The 22,091-nt window shown below is 47.2% G+C and overlaps 1 protein-coding gene across 2 annotated transcripts in view; it reads left to right on the top strand.

Annotated features, from left to right (window-relative positions):
* LOC140408391 (limbin-like) overlaps positions 1–3,439 on the top strand; it is a 217,202-nt gene extending 213,763 nt beyond the window's left edge. For both annotated transcript variants that reach the window (XM_072495516.1, XM_072495515.1), the window contains one exon: positions 1,168–3,439. In XM_072495516.1, the coding sequence (XP_072351617.1) occupies positions 1,168–1,447 (280 nt within the window). In that variant the 3' untranslated portion in view covers positions 1,448–3,439. The remainder of the gene's footprint in view (positions 1–1,167) is intronic.
* The last annotated feature ends 18,652 nt before the right edge of the window (positions 3,440–22,091 follow it).

Genomic DNA, 22,091 nt, shown 5'->3' with positions numbered 1-22,091 from the left:
AGACACATTGAGAATGTACAAATTCTACAGTCATCCAAGTCCAGAATCAAACCCGGGTCCCTGATGCTATGAAGAAGCAGTGCTAACCACTGTGCCACCCATGTTGTATTATCATAACAATCATTTTCTCGCATGGAAAGCAGGTGAGTATCCAATTCTGTTGGCCCCTCACCAGGAACTTTAATATGTAATCTGTAGCCCCTTACCCATTGCTATTTTCCATCTTATTTGTTATTCATTCATGGGATGTTGATCACAGATCCAATTCCCCTCTGAATGCTTCACTTGAACCTGCCTTCACCACACTCTCAGTCAGAGAATTCCAAACCCTAGTCACATGCCAGTAAATACATTTGTCAAACACTATTTCCCTTTCGTAAAACTATGTCAACTTTGTCTGATCACACTCGGATTTTCCAAATGCATTTTTTTAGGCTTCCTTAATAAGAGATTCCAGCATTATCATAGAATTTACAGTGCAGAAGGAGGCCATTCAGCCCATCGAGTCTGCACCGGCTCTTGGAAAGAGCACCCTACCCAAGGTCAACACCTCCACCCTATCCCCATAACCCAGTAACCCCACCCAACACTAAGGGCAATTTTGGACACTAAGGGAAATTTATCATGGCCAATCCACCTAACTTGTTCTGATGTCATTGGCAAGGCCAGCATTTAATAACCATTCCCAATTGCCCTTGAGTGAATTGCTATCTTGAACTACTTTAACCCATGTGAAGCAGGTCTGTCCAAAATGCTATTAGTGAGACCCTGTATTTTGATGGACTGATGATGGACAAAGGTAGAATCTCTCACACTGTATACTTTACCCATTAAATTGGATAGGTAGTCTCTATACCGCCCATGCTGTTGTCAATATTGGCCCATACGTTTTTTCATCAGTTCTAGTACCAGTGTTGTTTAATGATTTGCATAGCTAAGGATCAGGGCTTTATAAGATACGGTGAATACCTGGGCTTTGCTGGATGTCCTGCATAATGATCTGGGGAAATTATGCAAATTGCAGAATAAACAGCTATTCAGTTTTGCAACAGTTCTGTGAGTGTCTTGATAAAGTGAGAGTTCGGAGCTCAGTAAAGGACTATGTTGTTCGGTTGTGATGCTTGTACAACTTGTCTTAAGGTTGATCTTCTTTCATTTTCTGTGCAGCATATTGAAAAGAAAGCGACTCCAACTGATGAAGCAAGTGTCCTTCTCTCACAGCCATTGTTCTTTGGAGTTGCCTCCTGCTGAAGCTGATGATCACCCTGAATCATTTAATGGAGGACTGGGACAAATGTTAAACATGCCAGATACAGGGGAGAAAGTCTTTACATTCTGTATCAAAGAAGAAGTACCTTGCTCCTCAGACCTTCAACCAAAGAAGAAGAAAAAGCGTAATTTCCTAAATTTTCAAAGATCATCTGTAGCTAACATGGATGGACTTTAAATGAATGAATTCAAGGTTAGCATTATATTGCCATGTATGATTATCATTATGAGCCTCTGACCCTCTATATCATTGCAATACTTGAAGAGAGTAAGTGGTTTGATAGGATTAACAGTTATATTTTCTCCTCTTTTTCCAAAAACAGAACAATGGAAATGCCCATTTTGATTATCACTTATTATTCCGATAAAATTGGGGGAACATGCTCTTTTAAAAAATGTGACTCCCAAACCGTAACAAATGTAGCCAATTGGTGAGAACAGAAAGAACCAATCGGTATGCAATTTGATATTTCCAGGGCAACTAGCCAGCCAATGAACTGGCAAAAACGCCAATATTAATCTACGGTGGTATGGCCAATAATTATGTTTAATGCCTCAGCAGTGAATCAGAAAATTGCTGTTTAGTGAGCGGGCTTTGGAGGTATTGGTAACCTCTGTAAAGGAGAAATGTGAGCAGATTTTGGCAGCCCAGAGGTCCCTTAAATATGCTAAGAGGCAATAAGTATGGGAGCTTGTCATTGAAGATTGCTTAGAGTATCGGTGACATGGAGGATCTTTCAGGAAATCCAGAAGAAGTCAAACACTTTAAAGAAGAGCCCGACAATAAGGCATGAATACAACAGAGTAGCAGTGCTCGATAAATTTGTGCATGAAAAGTTGACGATACTGGTTATTTTCGCTGCCACCATCCGTGCGTAGCAAAGAGTTGAGTACAAGTGTTTTTGATTTAGTTTGCACATTTCAATCCCAGATTCCCTCTGTGATGAACCTGAACCTCCTCGATGCAACATTCTGCTGCTGCGGTGTACTTGTTACTTGGAGTGGTCACGTGTTGTACGTATTTGCCTTAACTTTTGTGCTGGATTGGATTGGATTTGTTAATTGTCAAGAGGACCCAGGTACAGGGAAAAGTATTGTTCTGCAGACAGTCCAGACAGATCGTTCCATACATGAAAAAAAAAACATAGGGAAATCATAAATACACAATGTGAATACATAGACACAGGCATCGGGTGAAGTGTATACGACTGCAAACTACTCAGTAGCGAAGATGTGTGAAGAGATCAGATCAGTCCATAAGCGGGTCATTTAGGAGTCTGCTAACAGCGGGGAAGGAGCTGTTTTTGAATCTGTTAGTGCGTGTTCTCAGACTTTTGGATCTCCTGCCCGATGGAATAAATTGGAAGAGTGAATAAGCTGAGTGGGAGGGGTCTTTGATTATGCTGCCAGCTTTCTAAAGGCAGCGGGAGGTGAAGACAGAGTCATTGGATGGGAGGCGGAACTGAACTGTGTTCATGACTTAATGTAATTTCTTACAGTCTTGGGCCAAGCAGGTGCCATACCAGACTGTGATGTAGCCAGATAAGATGCTTTCTATGGTGCATCTGTAAAAGTTGGAAAGAGTCAATGTGGACATGCCAAATTTCCTTAGTTTCCTGAGAAAGTATGGGCACTGTTGTGCTTTCTTGGTCATAACGTTGATATGGGTGGACCAGGACAGATTGATGGTGATGTGCACATCTCGGAATTCTGTCTTCTCCTATTCTAGTGTGATGTACCCACCGATAGTCATTACAGCACACGTTATTCTCACACTCTTGTTTGACATGCTGTTTCTTACCTTCACGCCTGTGATAAATATTCTGAATTTTCCCCTTTATTAAACTTACCAAAACCAGGCAAACGTCACACTTTTTGATCTGAGTGTGCAGTTGTGGTTTGTTAAGTGGCCACGTTGACAATCTTAATAAACAAAAATTGTCTTTTGTTCCTTTTTGCTCCTCCTTTGATGGACTGGAATTCAGATGAAGGGTCTGCACTTTGTACCAATTGCACTACAGTCTCTTTTTCAAACCACCATTTGAGTTTTTTTTTGGAGGGGGAGTCAAGGCACTAATGAGGTTCTGTGTAAGCGATTCTGTATTTTATCTGATTTATTTATAACTGAAATGTAAAATACGGTTGTATAAATTAAGAATTTTAAACTCTGTGTGATGTCGCTGTTCTTAAAGTTTAAGATTTGATAAGGAATCTCCCCTTTGACACTCGTGTGCATAAACCGAAGACTATTTCCAATGATTAATTTTTAACTTGCCATGATGAGCAGTTGTCACGCGGGGAAAATCTTTTGCAGTGTGGCTATCCATATGGAAGAGACATCTGCACCTTTTTGTGGTTGCTGCACTGGGCCACAAATTCTCTAATAACATTTTCAAAGGACTAGTGGGAGCGTTATACATATTTTCTGGATCTGGCTCATTATTTAAGCCCTGACAGCAGCTACTCATGAACAAATTGAGGATGTAAACGTGATCTCAATTCAATTCAACTCACCCTCATGCCTTTAATTTGTGCTGCCAATAAATATACTTTTGAAGTCTGGCAGATTTTGATTTGCTACTTAGCGTCACATGGTGTTGTCTTCCAACTTTGTGAACTCTGATGTGACTACCAACCCTAACTGGATTCACAAGTTACAGGCAATACACCAAATTAGAAAACAAAATGTGTTCTGTACATAAGAAACTTGAGAGGGAGTAGCCCATTCAGCCCTTCAAGCCTGCTCCATCATTCATTAGGGTTACAGTTGGACTTGCATTTGAATTCCACCTTTCTATGCTATCCCTTAAGTTCCTTGGTACCCAGAAATCGATTGACACCTGTCTTGGGAATACTCAACAACTGAGCATTTACAGTCTCTGCGATCAAAAATTCCAGTGATTCGCAATCCTCTGAGAGAAGAAAATCTTATTTATTTCAGTCCTAAATAACCAACCTCTTATTCTGAGGCTGTAACTCCTCTCCACCCTCAAGTTCTAGACCCCCCCCCCCAGCCAAGGGAAACATCCTCCCCTTAATTGCCAAGCTATTAAGGATTTTATGTTTCAATTACATCGCCTCTCATTCTTCTAGGTTCTAGAGATACATATTTTATTTGCCACATACTTGCTCATTCACAATCTTAATCTGGACAAGTTCTGGCAGAGTTGGGGCTCAATTTCTGGAATGCTGGAGTGACATAAACAAGCAAGATACGTCAGATCAAATCATTTGGAATGATATGAGTGATTCTTCAGAAGCAGTATTTTCCCCTCCCTACTGCCAGAAAGATTCTTGCCATCTTTTTGGTGTTACTCCTGGTTGATCCCATTATGGGTTTGGGAAAACAGTGCTACTTGGAAATGAGAGCAATTTGTCAAACCTCTCCATCAGCACTATGTTCCAGATCGTGGATCAGCCTGGCCTTAATGGTTAGATTTCTTCAGCGCTGAACTTAAATGGTAAGTCTCGAACCAGACATTCTTAACGCATCTTTTTTTTTTGTGATCCTGTTGTTGCGCAGGACTCTTATAGTTATCAGTCTATTCTGCATTTCCATTGATGTGTGATGTGGCTGAAAGGAGGGGCGTCAGTCTCCGACCCCCCCCGCCGGGTCGGAGAATGGCCGTAGGCCGCCGTGAATCCCGCCCCCGCCGAAGTCTCCGGTACCGGAGATTGGGCGGGGGCGGGAATCGGGCCGCGCCGGTTGGCGGGACCCCCCGCTGGATTCTCCGGCCCGGATGGGCTGAAGTCCCGCCCAGAAATTGCCTGTCCCGCCGACGTAAATCAAACCTGGTATTTACTGGCGGGACCAGGCGGCATGGGCGGGCTCCGGGGTCCTGGGGGGGGGGGCGGGGCGATCTGACCCCGGGGGGTGCCCCCACGATGGCCTGGCCCGCGATCGGGGCCCACCGATCCGCGGGCGGGCCTGTGCCGTGGGGGCACTCTTTCCCTTCCGCCTCCGCCACGGCCTCCACCATGGCGGAGGCGGAAGAGACTCTCCCCACTGCGCATGCGCGGGAAACTGACAGCGGCCGCTGATGCTCCCGCGCATGCGCCGCATTTCCGCGCCAGCTGGCGGGGCAACAAACGCCATTTCCGCCAGCTGGCGGGGCGGAAATCCCTTCGGCGTCGGCCTAGCCCTTCAATGTTGGGGCTAGGCCGCCAAAGATGCGGAGCATTCCGCACCTTTGGGCCGGCGCAATGCCCGTCTGATTGGCGCCGTGTTTGGCGCCAGTCGGCGGACATCGCGCCGTTGGGGGAGAATTTCGCCCGAGGTCCTCGACTCATTGTCAGCGGATGCTTTGTCCTGAGCTGCTTTCATGGCAGTTTTTGACAATGGTATTCTGTCATTGCTATCCACTCTATTCTGCATCACAGCTTCACTGTTAACATGTTGTTAATAAATAGACCTATGCAGGGGTAAGCAGGTTTTAGTGTTTTATTAATATTCATACATAGATACATTTTGAAAGTTGCCAGGTGATTGAAAGACATTTTTTTTACATTTAAACTGTTGTGGGATTACAGCAATCCACCCGTCTAATAACTGACATTCCATTTAATGCTTGCTATTATTAGTCGAGTACAAAGTGGAAAACTCTTCATTTAGAAGCAGAACAGAATAATAAAAAGATAACTGTAGCAGCTTGATGTATTCCATTACAGTGCACGCTCCTTCCAAGTAATCCAAATTTTGTTTTAACCTTTGCTGAACGCAATGCCCCTTGCTGGATTAAAGAGAGATGTCACTCCCAGAAACAGGTGAGACTAGGTATGAAAATTGCATTATGCTTATTCCCTTAAATAGGTATGATCCAATTAAATAATTACCATACAACAGATAATCAGTAAAAATTAAATTCAAACATCAACCTTTTGGGCACATTGCCATTCGGTAAGCAGCCAAATCACTGCCACATGGGAAGTGCAAAATTCATCGCTGTGACACCAAAAGAAACAAAAGAGAAATTCAGACAGTGGTGTAATATCGAGGCCTGGGTTTTCCTCACTGAGGCAGATAGTGGGAGTAAGAAAAATCCCTGGAACAGCCATGACTACCCATGTGAGAATCACAGAATAACACAGTGCAGAAGAAGCCCTTTGGTCCACCACGTCTGCACAGATGCATGAAAAACGCCTGACCTGCCTATTTAATCCCATTTGCCAGCGTTGGCCCATAGCCTTGAATGTTATGATGTGCCAAGTGCTCATCCAGGTGTTTTTTAAAGGATGTGAGGCAACCCGCCTCGAGCACCTTCCCAGGCAGTGTATTCAAGACTGTCAGCACCCTCTGGGTAAAAAGGTTTCCCCTCCCTAAAATCCCCCCTAAACCTCCTGCCCCTTACCTTGAAGTTGTGTCCCCTGACCCTTCAACTAAGGGGTACAGCAGTTTCCACCATGATGTGTTGGATGTTCTGGATCACATACAGGTCACCAACACTTGAAGTAGTGCAAACACTATTTTATTAAAAGGTTAACTATTTAAACATACTTGAACTGTGGGTAAATACGATACTAGCTTTCACTAAAGACCTTTGCCTTGTCCTAACCAGTTGATGCACTCAGCACATGGTGAATGTCTGTGTTGCAGGCTGTGAGCTCTGTGCTCCTAGCTAGCTGCTACTCGAATGAGCGGGAACTCTGATGCCCCCTGTCTTTATAGTGCGTGTGCTCTCACTGGTGATTGGCTGTGGTGTTGTGTATGTTGATTGGTCCCACTGTGTGTCCATCAGTGTGTGTCTGCACCATGATATACTGGTGTATATTATGACACACCGCACCCTGCCAATGTCTCTCATGATCTTGTACACCTTGAGCAGGTTGCCCCTCAGTCTTCTCTGCTCCAGCTAAAACAACCCAAGCCTATCCAACCTCTCTTCGTAACTTAAACGTTCCATCACAGGCAACATCCTGGTGAATCGTCTCTGCACCCCCTCCAGTGCAATCAAATCCTTCCTATTGTAGCCACTTAAAATGGCCAACTCCCGATTCAAAATGGCGAACGGCAAAGGCTGATGGGAAAGTCAGCCAACAGGACGAAAACGAGCAGCTGCAGGTTAGCTGTGTATTTACCTCTGGAAAGGCCAGACAATATTGATACCAGCAACCATCAGCATAACAAAACACCAGCCATCTGCATACTAATGAGCAATCCCCGGGAACAATAAGCAACATTTAGACACACAAAGCCAAACCAGACTATTCGGCGCCAGCAGGAGCCTACACAAAAGGAGGTGAACGACCACCTCAAGACCGCCCATCGATCAGGGAACCGCTCCAGTATTGGAGAAAATCGAACCAAGCGATTGGGACAAAGTCCAATCACTTGGGACCAGGTACAGGGTCCGCCCCGAAAGGCGGGAAGCCCCTGGGAACTATAAGAATTGAGCCCCAAGTTCAAGTTGCTCTCTTCTCCAGCTCTTCTCCACCTCTCGCCTCCAACTCTTCACTCTTCAGCAGCTGATTAAAACTGTAAGTCTTACTTCAACGCTCGCTACGAGATAGGTGCTCCTAGCTACCAATCTGTACCATCTTAGAATCCCGCAGGCTCAGAACCCGAACGAAAGCCATTTGTTTCCCTAACCTGGTGGGCCAGTTCCAAGTTAAGTATAGGCCTGTTAGTTGTAGAAGTAGCTTAGACGTAGAATTTGTGCATGAGTAGCGATTACTGTGTATAATAAGTGTGCTTTGATTTAAATCTTACTAATCGGTGTATTGGATTATTGATCATTACTTGGACTTGAACCACGTGGCGATATCATAAAGGTGCCTGGCGACTCAAGAGTAAAGGTAATAAAACAGAGCAATTGAACTAAGGCAAAGTTAGCAACACTATAATGAGGCAACCAGAATTGCACACAATATTTCAGCTGTGGCCTCGCCAATGTTCTATACAACTCCAACATGACCTCCCTGCTTTTCCAATCTATGCCTCGATTGCTAACGGCAAATGTCCCATAGCCTTTCTCACCACCCTACTAATCGGCCCTTCTGCCTTCAGAGATCTATTTACAAACAGTCCAAAGTCACTTTGCTCCTCCGGATTCCCAGTGTGGAATACTGAATATTCACTGAATACTACCTTGTCAAATTACTTTTCATGCTTAAATTCCATCTGTCACCTTTCTGCCCATTTGACCATCCCATCTATATACTCAACCTCACTTTTAACCATCCAGCCAATCTTTGTGTCATCTGCAAACTTACTGAATCTTACCCACCACATAGTCATCTATGTTGTTTATATAAATGACAAATAGGGGATCCAGAACAAATCCCTGTGGCATGCCACTGGACACTGGCATCCAGTTACAACGCAACCATCTGTCATCACCTTCTGTCTCCTACAACTAAGCCAATTTTGAATCCACCTTATCAAGTTACCCTGTATCCCCTGTGCGTTTGCCTTCTTTATAAGTCGCCCATGTTGGATCTTGTCAAAGGCTTTCTTGAAATTGATGTAAACTACATCAACTGCACTGCCCTCATCTACACACCTGGCCACATGCTCAAAACATTCAATCAAATTTGTTAGGCATGAGCTCCCTCTTGACAAATCCATGCTGACTATTCCTGATCAAAAGTTGCCTCACCAAGTGGAGATAGATTTGCTCCCTCAGAATTTTCTCCCTACTACTGATGTGAAACTCACTGGGCTGCAGTTCCCTGGTTTATCTCTACAACCTTTCTTATATAGTGGAACCACATTAGCTATTCTCCAGTCCTTTATTACCTCCCCCATGGCCAGAGAAGAATTAAAAATCTGGGCGAGAGCACCTGCAACCTTCTCCCTCGCCTCCTACAGCAATTTATCTGGACCTGGAGATTTGTCCACTTTTAAGACTGCCAACACCTCCAACACCGTGTCACTCCCTATGTCAATTTGCTCAAGAACGTCACAGTCTCTCTCCCTGAGTTCCATATCTACCTTCTCATTCTCTTGGGTGAAGACAAATGTGAAGTATTTGTTCAACACCCTACCAATGTTCTCTGGTTCCACCCACAGATTTCCCTCTTGTTCCCTAATGGGCCCTACTCTTTTCCAGGTTATCCTCTTCTCATTGATGTACTTATAGGATATCTTGGGATAGGGCTGCTTCACAGTGCCAGGGACCAGTATTCGATTCCCAGCTTGGGTCACTGTGCGGAGTCTGCATGTTCTCCCCGTGTCTGCGTGGGTGTCCTCCGGTTTCCTCCCACAAGTCCCGCAAGATGAGCTGTTAGGTGAATTGGACATTCTGAATTCTCCCTCTGTGTACTCAAACAGGCACCGGAGTATGGCGACTAGGGGATTTTCACAGTAACTGCATTGCATTGTTAATGTAAGCCCACTTATCATAGAATTTATGACTTGTGTCATAATAAAGATTATTATTATTATTCCCTCCTTCCACCAGCCAAAGCTTTCTCATATCCCCTCTTTGCTCTCCTAATTGCTTTTTTAAACTCCATCCTGCACTTTCTGTACTCCATTAATACCTCTGCTGATTTGCTCCCCTTGTATTTGCTAAATGCCTCTCTTTTTCCTTTTCATCATATCCTGAATATCTCTGGTCATCCATGGTTCTCAGGCCTTGTTTCTCCTTCATATTACCCAAGAGGGAAGTATTGGGCCTCCCAATTTCCTCTTTGAATGCCCACCAACTGCTCTTCTGTAGATTTCCCCACACGTAACTCTTTCCAGTCTACATCGACTAGATCCTGCCTGATTTTACTAAAGTCCTCTCTCCCCAATCCAAAACCATTTTTTGTAACTTGTCTATTTCTTTGACCACAACAAATCATGTTGTGGTTGCTATCACTAAAATGCTGCCCCACCACTACCCCAAACATCTGTCCGGCTTCATTCGCCAGAATTAAGTCCAGCACTGAACCGTCCCTTGTTGGACCCTCTACATATTGAGCTAAAATATTCTCCTGTATACATTTTAAGAACTCTACTCCATCCAAACCCTTAACACAATGACGATCCCAATTAATGTTGGGAGAGTTGAAATCACCTAATATAATTACCCTGTTATTATTTTTACACATCTCTGCGAAAGAGGGCCACAGAAGGAGGGTGTCAGTGCAAGAACTACACGCAGGTCCAGTCAGCTCCCAATCTGAATCTTACTGATCAGATCTAAAATGCACGATGAATGTTTCAGCAGTTTTTGTATCACAGGCATAATGCACCAATTGATTGATTGTCCGTATTGGACCCGAGGCTGCTGTTCAACACAAATGGAGGACAGAGTCCTGTCCAGACATTAGAAAATGCAACAAACTCACCAAAGATCCCAAACGGGCAAATTCTTTAAACAGTAGAAGAATACTGAAAATATTGATGGGACATTTTGAGCATTACTGAGGCACATGAAATTAAGCAAGTTCCAGAGGAACTCCGAGCTGGATTTTCACCCAGGTGGGATGACTTGGAAAACGTTTTATAATGGCTGACAGATCGATCCCGATTTCAGAATTCCTGACCACATTCCCCGCTGTCTGAATTTCAGGAGAGCCTTTGTAAGAATGCGGGCTATTTCGGGGCAAATGACCGCACCCGGCACTCTGGGCTGGTTACATTGCGGAGACAGGCCTGTATTACGACACTACAATTTTCATGGAGTTAGGCCAGGTTTTGGAAGAGCCGACGGAGATGGAGCCATGAACCACAAGGGAATCTTTTGCAAGGGTAAATTTGAAAGGTCTTCCTCATGCCCCCTACTCCAAGGTATGCCCCACAAATAACCCCAATGGCCCCTTATTCTTCCCATGACAATCTGTGCCTGTCCCCGTGGCCCTTCAGGCCCATATACCAAGCTATGTCCCATCCTATCTCCGACATGCCCCCTATGCTAACTTATGGCACATCCATGACCATTGATCCACTCACTATACACTGCATGGAACCAATGAACCCCATATTGACAATAGATGTTTTTTTTTAAATCTGCAAACAAGCTATTCATATTTTGCCCCGATGTTAAAAAAGCCATTTCACCACAAGACAATAAAAGTGTCAATCATCCAGAGCCTTTAAAGAGTCAATACCAAGCTCTTGAAACCTCTTAACCTTGTGTAAATAATCATTGTGAAAAACTTAAAAGCGTTATTTCATCTGAGCCACAGGTGTTTTAGAATTCAAATGGATATCGGCTTTCAGCTAACCTTACGTAATAAGGCTAAGAATCCATAATGGGGTGGTTGGATAGGTATAGCTTGGCATAGGAGGCATGAGAGGTCATGGAGGTGGGTGGAGGGGCATAGCTTGGCATGGCGACATGAGGGACTATGCTTGGCAAAGAGGCAGGAGGAGGACCTTTTGAACTCGCCTTTTTAAAGGTCCCCTCATGCAGACTCCTCTGAGGGGAGGTGAGCCAAGACTCATTGAACACCTGGCTGAACTCCATGAAAGCTGTGGGGTTGGGGGAGTAGGACATGCCCATCTCCACAATGAAGCCAGCCAGGTCAAGAGTGCTGGGTGCAGGCAGTAGACCTTTAAAGTCACTCCCGAAAATCAAACAGCCCCGGAATGGAGTTGGGAAAGCCGGGATCGGTGATTTTCCCGCCATTTTTAAATGACCTGCCACACCTCGGCAGAAATCCATCCCAGAAGCTTCACTAAACTGCTTCTTGTCTTGTGTCTCAGGAAAAGCTGGCGTGGGTGTTGAATTTCTAGTCATCACCATTTTTGTGTTTCTGGCATTGCCGCTTATCCCCTTTCACTGTTTCAGCTTCCTCAGTTTACAAATACAGTGGGCTGCATTCTCCCTTGGCGGGATCCTCCGTTTCGCCGGCAGTGCACTCACGCTCACGGATGGATTTCCTGACGGCATGGAGGCGCCGACGATGAGAAACCTCATAGGCCGGCTGCTGGGACAGAGAATCCCATTGCCGGAGGGGCCGCGCTGCACCAGAAAATGTGTGCGGCGGGATGGAGAATCCCGCCCTGCGTGTTTTCTGAACTGCTGAGCTTGGAAACTATGAGGGAAAACCTCATGCAATTAATTCAGAAACAGGAAGGGGCCCATGCAGGAAACCTGCCGGCTCACAGTGGCTTGTCAATTATACTCATTAATGAGCCTACTAACATCAATCATCCCCGAGCCTATCAGAATTTAGTGAGGGGTAGGGGATTAAATGGGAAACGCCTTTCCTGTGTTTAGAGTTTATCAGCAGCCTATCAGAGGGAGCGTCGTTATCAGGTACTGTGTGGCCAATCAAGGGACCCAGCGTTGCGAAGGGGCACGCTGCTGAAAGCCACGCTTCTGCTATTGATTCCGACTCACCATTCCCATCTCCCATGACCCTCTCCCTGTGAATCCCATCCCGCACTCATTCATCTGAGTCAAGGGATCCAGCTATGATCCCCGGCAAAGACGCTGGAATATTACTGGTAGAAGCCATTGCTCTCAGTGAAGTTGCTGACAGTGGAGAGCTGCCAGCTACTGATTGGTCGGCATCTCCTGGGGGGTGGTGTGGTGTCTGCCCCTGCCAAGAGGGTTTTGAAAACACTGGAGTAAATTACTTAGTCCCCATTAGGGAATCAACAGGAATAATTTCTTGAACAGTACACTTGGGTTGTGCAATATCACAGAGAGATTATTTTACCGGGAACTGCACTCACCACAGCCCTTTTGCATCTTGCGTAAAGTTCTCGTTGCAACACTAATCAGAAGGATGTGGAGGCTTTGGATAAGTTACAGAAGAGTGTTACCAGGGATGCTGCCTGGTCTGGAGGGTATTCGCTATGAGGAGAGGTTGGATAAAACCGCATTGTTTTCACTAGAACGACGGAGGTTGAGGAGCGAATTGATAGAAGTTTACAAAATTATGAGTGGCACGGACAGAGTGGATAGTCAGAAGTTTTTTCCCAGGGTGGAAAAATCAATTACTGGGGGACCTAGGTTTAAAGTACAAGGGGCAAAGTTTCGTTGAGATGTATGAGGCACGTTTTATACACAGAGGGTGGCGAGTGCCTGGAACCCGCTGCCGAGGGAGGTGATAGAAGCAGGTACGATAGTGACGTTTAAGGGACATCTTGACAAATACATGAATAGAAAGGAAATAGAGGACTATGGACCCCAGAAGTGCAAAAGGTTTTAGTTTAAACAGGTATCTTGATCAGTGCAGACTTGGAGAGCCGAACGGCCTGTTCCTGTGCTGTACTGTTCTTTGTTCCAGAGTAGTTAAAGCTGGTTTGCACAAATTAGCTCAGTTCAATCGTGAAGCATTAGACCTTGTGGCAGCTACGAACTGAGAATATAATTATTTCAAATGAGGGGACCCAGTTGTGGCATGATCATGTGTCAGCACTTAACGTTACGCTTGAGATAATATTTCTGTTACAATCAAGGCATGATTCAAGCAGCTCATTGAAAGCAGCAAGGTTCCACCAGTGTCAGATAATATGTAATGCCAAGAATATTAATAGAAAAATAATTGTAATATGTGGTGCCAAGAATATTGATGGAATTATAATTTTATACCGCCATACAATTTGGTGAGAACTGACATTTTCATAGGTAATTAAATCTAGTTATGATGCTGGTACAAATATGCAAATTCCGTTAGACGAACCTAGCTCTCCCCCCATTGGTGTGATAGATTGTGGACTTTCAAAGCTCAGAGTTTGGCAAGATGCTGTTTAAATAAAGGAAACAAGCTTTCATGCACCAAAACAGAGTCACCTTTTCATTTCCAAGCAACAGCCACGAGGAACAAGAAAGGGGCAGAGGGACAGAACCACCTCCAACACAGCATAAAGGACTCGTGCCACATTTGATGGGAATCTCAAACAGTGGGTGAGTGGGGCTGCATTTATGCCTCTTTTCTAAATCGGAAGAACAAATTATCCCTGCCATTGAAGATACCGACCCCCTGACCTCTTCCTTGGAACAACTGACCTTTACACAATGAGTACATTAGTTTTCAGGATTTTACCAGGTTCCAGGTTATTCCTGGAATAAGATGATAAATGTAGCGATAGGATATTAATTTTTATGAAAAATATTAATGTGGAGCCATAATGTTTGGTATGGATGTTTAGATCTTTAATATTCTCATGGTATGATCACCTTAGCTGGACTATCATTGGAAAGGTACCAACTGCAAGCTAGATGCTTGTCCAGACAACAAAAGAGGGTTTTTGTATGGCCATCTCCCAGCTCCATTGCGTCACTAAGCAGTTGCCTGGGAATTGCTTATAAGTCCACCATTTTTATTTGGAAAACCAATGGGCAAGATTTTCAGACTCCGCTGGGAGCAGGGTCAGAAGCAGGCAGGCCCTCAAAATGCCGGCAATAGTCAGTTTCCTGATTTCTCGGCACTGGCCATTTCTCCTGAGGGTGTTTTGGGCAGCTGGTTGCCAAGTAGACTTGTTAAAAGCCTCATTAATTGCAATTAAAGGAAGCCAACTGGAATTTTCCAATAGGTTTCCCACACCCGTGGTGAGTTAAATACGTGCCTGGAAGGGGGAACCTGGTAGCAGACTGAGGGGGCGTAGTGGGAAGACTGGAGCTAGGCCAGCACTCCAGGTAGGAGTGGATGTCTCCCTGTCAGCCTGGGTAGGAGAGCAACCATTGGCTGCCCTGTGGAAGAACTTCCCCCAGCCCACTCGCTCCATCCCTCCAGTGGTGGCCTAGCTACAAGACGCATCATTTAAATAACGTTTTTAAAATGTTGGTGAGAGGGTGCCTCCATGTTGAGTCAGCACTCAGTCACAGTCCAGGTGGCCACATGGGCCTCGTTGTACCGGGTCTCCACTTCGGTCTCCGGCCTCCATACTGGCATCATTAGCCAGGTCCTCGGCGGATACCATTTACCCACAAGAGCCAGCCGCCCATCCTAGGGTGCTCCTCGAGGATTACCGACTGCCTCAGGATGTAGCTGTTGTGCACACTCCCCGTGAAGCGGGCGCACACATGAATTATCTTCATCTGGTGGTCGCACACGAGCCGTATGTTGAGAAAGTGGAACCCCTTTCAGTGAACCTATGGCACCCCCAGATGGCCCGGTGAGCACAGGGCAATGTGCATGGCATCCAGGACCCCCTGTATCAGGGGCGTCCTGCAATCGTGGAGAAACCTGCTGCCCAGGCACCTTGCTGGGCTTGGTCCATGTCAAAGATAATGTAGTTTTCCGCCCGACATACAGGACATCCGTGACCTGTCGGATGCACCTGTGTGCTGTGACCTATGAGATGCCACACATTTCCCCGCTAGAGCCTGGGAATGATCCCGAGGCACAAAGGTTCAGGGCTGCGGTGACCTTGATGGCCCTTGGGAGCTGGTGTTCTCCTCCTCTATGTGGTGCCAGGTCCGCGAGGGCATGGCACAGGTGTCGCACCATCTCTTTGTTGAGGCAGAGTCTCCTGCCTAATATGTTGTCCGTCATCTGCTCGAACGAACAGTGACGCCTGTACACCCTGGGTCGTTGCGGGACTCCTCCTCTGGGTTCATCCCGGGCCTGAAAGGCGGCCGGATCCTCAGGGTGTGGAGTGGGCTCTGGCACATGTGCTGCTGCCTCGAGAATCTGCTGACGCTGCTGCTGCTGCCACCTTCTCTGGCGTCTGGCCTCCCGCCTAGCAGCAGCACTAGTAGGGCAAGCTCTGCATCCAATATTCCTGCCATAGCCTTCAATATCTGTAAGGAATTGGAAAAGGCTGTTGGACTGACAGACATTGGTGGCTCCCACCCCAGACCCTCCATTCCCCCATTGATCCCCCCTTCCCCTCCCACCCAGAACACCATGCCCACGCACACCTGGCTGCAGCGGGCCCCCCTCACTAGACCCCAGACCCTGTAGCCCAGACACCCGCTTGTAACGTCACCTGGACCGGTCGTTGGTCGCCTCCCCGTTGCACTCACCCACCCTCCAGCCGTGGACATGTCCCGGGAGCTGTGCCCCATCCTCTCGCTGTTCAGATGTTAGCTGCTGCATGTGTGATGTTGCCTCCCGCAGTGTTCAAACACAGTGTCCAGGCATCCTGGTTTGTTTGGGATGTTAGGCAATGACTCCCATATGCTACGTGGCCCGCCCACCCACAGGAATCCACTTAGGTTATGTAAAGTGCTCACTTTGCCACGATTGCCAATTCCCTATCAGCAATAGCCTTCAGCCGCCCAGACAGAGGCCTTGCCAGTTGGTGGGGATTATGTGTGGTCATTGGGGCACACGGGCAGGGACATGGTTTATCCCAGAATGGGTAATAATAATCTCTATTGTCACAAGTAGGCTTACATTAACAATGCAGTAAAGTCATTGTGAAAAGTCCCTAGTTGTCACATACCCAGGACAGGAACAGCATGGGGTTAGATACAGAGTAAAGCTCCCTCTACACTGTCCCCATCAAACACTCCCAGGACAGGCGCCTGTTAGGGTACACGGAGGAAGAATTCAAAATGTACAAATTACCAATTTGGACGTCTTTCGGGACTTGTGGGAGGAAACCCACGTAGACACGGGGAGAACATGCAGACTCCGCACACATAGTGATCCAAGACAGGAATCGAACCTGGGACTCTTGAGCTGTGAAGCCCTAGTGCTAACCACTGTGCTCCTGTGCTACCCATATAAATGATCCAGGTGTTGGCATGATGGTGCCGTGAACAGTTGCCCCCATGCCTCCCCCCACCTTCCCATGGCGTCCCACCACTGTGGACAGTCCCGCACCCCAGCCAAGGGTCCTCCACCCCCTGTCGAGCACAAGGCCAGCAAGCCCAGGGCCCCTGGAGTCTTTGCTATGCACCTCCGCGGTTCCCCACAGAAGCACTTCCGCACGGTTCACTTTTTTCAAAAGGATTTCTAATCCGGCGGCACGGTAGCACAAGTGATTAGCACTGTGGCTTCACAGCGCCAGGGTCCCAGGTTCGATTCCCCACTGGGTCACTGTCTGTGTGGAGTCTGCACGTACACCTCGTATCTGTGTAGGTTTCCTCCGGGTGCTTCGGTTTCCTCCAACAGTCCAAAGACGTGCAGGTTAGGTGGATTGGCCATGCTAAATTGCCCATAGTGACCAAAAAAGGTTAGGAGGGGTTATTGGGTTACGGGGATAGGGTGGAAGTAAGGGCTTAAGTGGGTCTGTGCAGACTCGATGGGCCGAATGGCCTCCTTCGGCACTGAATGTTCTATGTTCTAATCGGCGCCAGCGTGACCACTTGCTGGGGAGGCCGCTGAATGACAGGAGGCCATTGGATATGGGGTGGCTCATGTTAATTGTTTGGAAATGGGGCTTAAGTGGTGATAATTGGCTTCTCGCCACGCTGATTCCTACGGGAGCAGGCCAGTTGCATCGCAAACTATTTGGTGCCTTGCGCTTATCGCTTATGCCTTTCCCGCTATTCACCGGCCTCCTTTCGTTTGAGCGAGAGCGTTATGAGGCCGGAGAATCGTGCCCAGAGTGCCACGTTATGACTGGAAGCCGGTGGCCGGGCTTTCAGAGAAGTGTTGATGCCGGCGTCAAAACCGGCGCAAGCGACGCCGGCGCCAATGGGCATCCAGGCCCAGACATTCAACCCTTCCTAGGGGGCTAGAACGGTACCGGAGTGCTGTCCACTCAAAAGCCGGCGCGCCATGTCCCGGGCAAGATGGCGGAGCCCTACAGGGGCCTGGCGCGGAGGAACATCGGCCCTCCCGGAATTAGCCCACCCGCTGATCGGTCGCCCTGATCGTGGGCCTGGCCACCGTGGAGGCCCCCATGGAGTCGGATCCCCCGCCACGAGGACGGCCCCCACAGCCAGAACGCCGAGGTCCCACCACGTAACCCACTTCGGCGGAACTCGGCGGGCACTTGGCCCGTCGAGCGCTGAGAATGGCCACGGGGGCCGCTTTCAACGGCCCCCGACTGGCTTGGAGGAGACCGCGCGGGCGCGATTGGTGCCGATTCTCCGGTTGGCGGAGTATTGGCGGCCTGGCGTCAGAGCGGCATGGCGCGATTCTCGCGCCCTCCTGACGATTCCCCGACCCGGCGCAGGATCGGAGGATCCCGGCCGGTGTGTTTCTCTCCAGGAACACAGCTGAGTTTTCAGACAAGGGGCTGGATTCTCCGATTTTGGGGTTATGTCCGGAGGATATGTGGCGCTTTACGTGGGAAAAATCGGCGAGGTCCCAGCACCGATCCTCTGACTGGTGAGGGGCTAGCAGCCGGGTCATGTAAAACGCACGGCCTTCCTGGTATAAACGGCCGTAGAATTGCCGGGTCCGTGGCCGTCCATGTGCACGGTGATGACCTGCAACGGTCGCGCTATACAACATGGCGTCGGCCAGGCATGGAACTGACCTGCCAGATAGTGCCCCCCTGGACACCCGCTGGCCACCACCCACCATCCCACCCCCCCCCCCCAGCCCTAGCCGAAGCCCCCCCGGCCAGTAGCACGGCTCCTGCCCGACTGTGGCGGCGCTGGATACGGTCCGCAGCCCCCACGTCGGGATCGAGACCACATGTGCCCTACGCGATCGGGAACTCGGTCCATCGGGGTGGCCTTCAGGTAAACCTTTTCAAATTAATGGAAATCGGGCCGTGAACCTGATCACGCCACCGGCGGGAGGTGGGGAAGATCCCAAACTAAGTTCCCGCAGAAGCAAATCTTACGAGATTTAGAGGTCATAACTGGATTTGCACCCGTGGTGAACAGGGCCGCTTGGTCTCTCCCAGTGTCTTTCAGCACTTTCAGCAAAGCTACATTGGGGAAACATTTTTCTTGTAATTAAATCATAAAATCAGTTATAAAGGAGATGATCATGATTTTGCCACACATGGTGCACAGAAGCAATCTTCTTCCCTCTATGTTTTCGGTTGGTTAGTAACTATTAACATATTTAGGAATGTTATAAAGGTCAAATGAAAACTAGGCAGTATTGATTGAAGCTAACCTGGTATGTTACTGTGTCACATACGTATATTGTGTCCTCATTGTTGAAGAGGGCCGTATTAATGCTATGCAGCCTTGTAATCAGGCTCCCCTACCAGTTCAAAGTTGTAAATCTTTCTGGGGAGAAATTCAACCTCATCTGGGTGTAAAATGATCAATAATCTTCCCACGATCGGCCTGGATTTCCCTGCATCCAATCAGCACCTGAGGTTCAGCGGCTGCTACATACGACCGATTGACTTTTAGTCACCCGAATTAGGGGTTGTCCTGATCATTTATGCAAATTAGGATCCTATGCCGGTTCTTGGACCACGGTTACAGAATTAGAAAACAAATGGGTGCCATTTTTGTGTCTCAACCTCCACCCATTTGTGCCAGTTCATAAAGCAACCTTCAAGCAACAGCCTTTCAAGAGGCAGCCAGAAAGTGCTCCGTAAATTGTAAAGATTTCTGTTTTCAGTGGAGTCAGAAGAATGGAAGTGTACCTCCTGCCTCTGGTACAGTACTGTCAGTCGTTGGTGCATTAGGCACATCTTGGGATTGCTACCTCCTCCCTCCACCATCCAGGAATCTATCCAAGGCCTTGTGAGTTTTGTCCCCGACGCCGGCAGCTCAACTGTTCTGAGGCCGAGTGCTAAATGTGATACAGATGTAAAGTAATTGATCTGGTGATTTGAGGTCTATTTTAGGCAGGAGTCCAATTTCTAGCCCCTTGTTCCTTCAACTGCAAGCGAATCTTAATTCCTCATGCACAGTTTTCAGTGCAGTACTGTGACTTTGTGCAATGAAATCCTTTAGGCCAGCTGGCGAATGTAATTGCTGTATAACATTGCCCACACCTAGCGTGACAGACTAAAAATAAGATTTGAAAAGCAATAGAGAGCTTATCCTGGAATGTAAAGCTGGAGGAGCTGCAGAATATCAAGTCAAACCACCTGAGCCAATCGTACATCTGCCAAACTAATACCAGGTTTGGAATTTAGCTCGCAGTCACAAGCAATTTCAGGTTTGCTTCTCTGTTGTATAAATTGCTCACAAGCAGTGGAAGGATGGTCGAAAAGACTACACGGGGGTGGGCAGGCTTATTTATGGACATTAGTTGTTTGTAAATTACGTTTTGAATGATTTACTATGAACAAAACACTTTTTCAAGCCTGAGATCTTCAATATTTATTTGCTAAGTAACCTTTGTCAACTAACTAGGTCAGATGTTTTCGTTCATTCTTGTTCCGGCAGTTATCATCGAGCGGATATTTTCCAGCACAAGTTCCCAAAGCCTTACCAATGTGCAGTATCGTAAAAGCTTTATTTCTGTTTCCTTTCTTTGAATCAAGTTGCTGGTGGTTTAGGCGGAAATTCCCTGGCACTTCCTGCTGGTGGGACCTGCCGGCCCTGCCGATGGAGACGCCACGGTGGAGGGTGTGAGCAACGGGGGAAACCCTTTGACATGGCGGGCCTCCTCCACTGCGCCCAATGGCGGGCCTCGTGCACTGCCTCAAAATATGCCGTGGGGTGGTGGAAAATCCCGCCCCACTTCGATCCAATTACAGGGTTAAAAAGAGGCAAAGAACAAAGGTCATTCACAGGAAATGTTTTCAATTTTTATGGATTTTGAAATACTTTATTTGACAGGCAGATTTTCAATGTTGAGCTTAATTGTTGTATCAATAGTAAATCAGTACAATATGAGCCTATTCGTACATCACCCACTCATATTGGTCTGCATCTTTTATCATTTGAGCGTCAAACGGAGAAATCCATTGCAGTCCAAACGGTTAATATCCCACGTTTGGTTATGTAATCAAAATTCACGAAAAGGAAGACCTGCATTTACGTAGTGCTTCCCATAACCACAAGACATTTTACAGCCAGTGAAGAACTTTTGAAGTGTCATTACCGTTGTAATGTAGGAAATATGACAGCCAATTTGCACACACAAAGATCCCAAAAACTACAATGTAATAATGAGCAGCCCATCCGGTTATGTGGTGTTGATTGAGGGATATACTTTGGGCTGGATACCTGGGATATCTTTCCTATTCTTTGAAATTAAAACTGCAGGATTGTTTATGTCCATCTGAGTGAGCATTCAGAGCCTCAATTTAAAATCTCGATGAAAGATCGCACTCCACTGTACTCCTTCAGCACTATGCTTAAGTCATAATAGGCGGCAGTGTGCTAAACAAGGGCTGGATGCGACTTCCACTAGTTTACATGTAAGCCCCCCCCCCCCCCCCCCCCCCCACTGTTGAAAACATACTCAGCAGGGGCAAATAAAGTGCAACCCTTAGAGTGGGACTTGAACGACCAATCTTTGATTCAGAGCTGAGAGAGCTTCCAACTGAGGCACCACTGACATTTTGAAGTTCTTGTGGTAGTATTCTTGATTCTATAAGAACATTGGGTGAAAGTTTCTGGTCCTGTTTGCTGCGGGCGCAAATCCCATTGTGGCCGCTAATGCTTGCGAGAGGGCCATAACAGGATTTGCAGTGGCGAGATCCAAGTTTGAGATCTTCCCCGCCTCCCACCGGTAATGAAAATGAAAATCGCTTATTGTCACAAGTAGGCTTCACTGAAGTTACTGTGAAAAGCCCCTAGTTGCCACATTCTGTCGCCTGTTCGGGGAGGCTGGTACGGGAATTGAACCGTGATGCTGGCCTGCCTTGGTCTGCTTTAAAAGCCAGCTCTTTAGCCGTGTGCTGCCCAGCGAACGCATGAATCTGATTACGGGCATGATTTAGTCTCCACGTTGTGCTTGAGCGAGAACGTGACGAGGCTGCTGAATAACAGGAGAGATCAAAAACAAGAACCACGCTGGCCGCCAAACAGTTTGCGATGCAACCAGCCCGCTCCCGTAGGCGAAATCGGGATCTCACCATAGCGTAGCAAGAAGCCAATTATCACCACTTAAGCCCAATTTCCATACAATTAATGGAAGCATCGCCATATCCATCGGCCTCCTGT

The sequence above is a fragment of the Scyliorhinus torazame genome, chromosome 3 (genome assembly GCF_047496885.1).
Source record: "Scyliorhinus torazame isolate Kashiwa2021f chromosome 3, sScyTor2.1, whole genome shotgun sequence".
In the NCBI taxonomy this organism is placed as follows: Eukaryota; Metazoa; Chordata; class Chondrichthyes; order Carcharhiniformes; family Scyliorhinidae; genus Scyliorhinus; species Scyliorhinus torazame.
The sequence above is the reverse complement of the archived record's forward strand: the minus strand, read 5'-3'. Positions and strand labels throughout refer to the sequence as shown.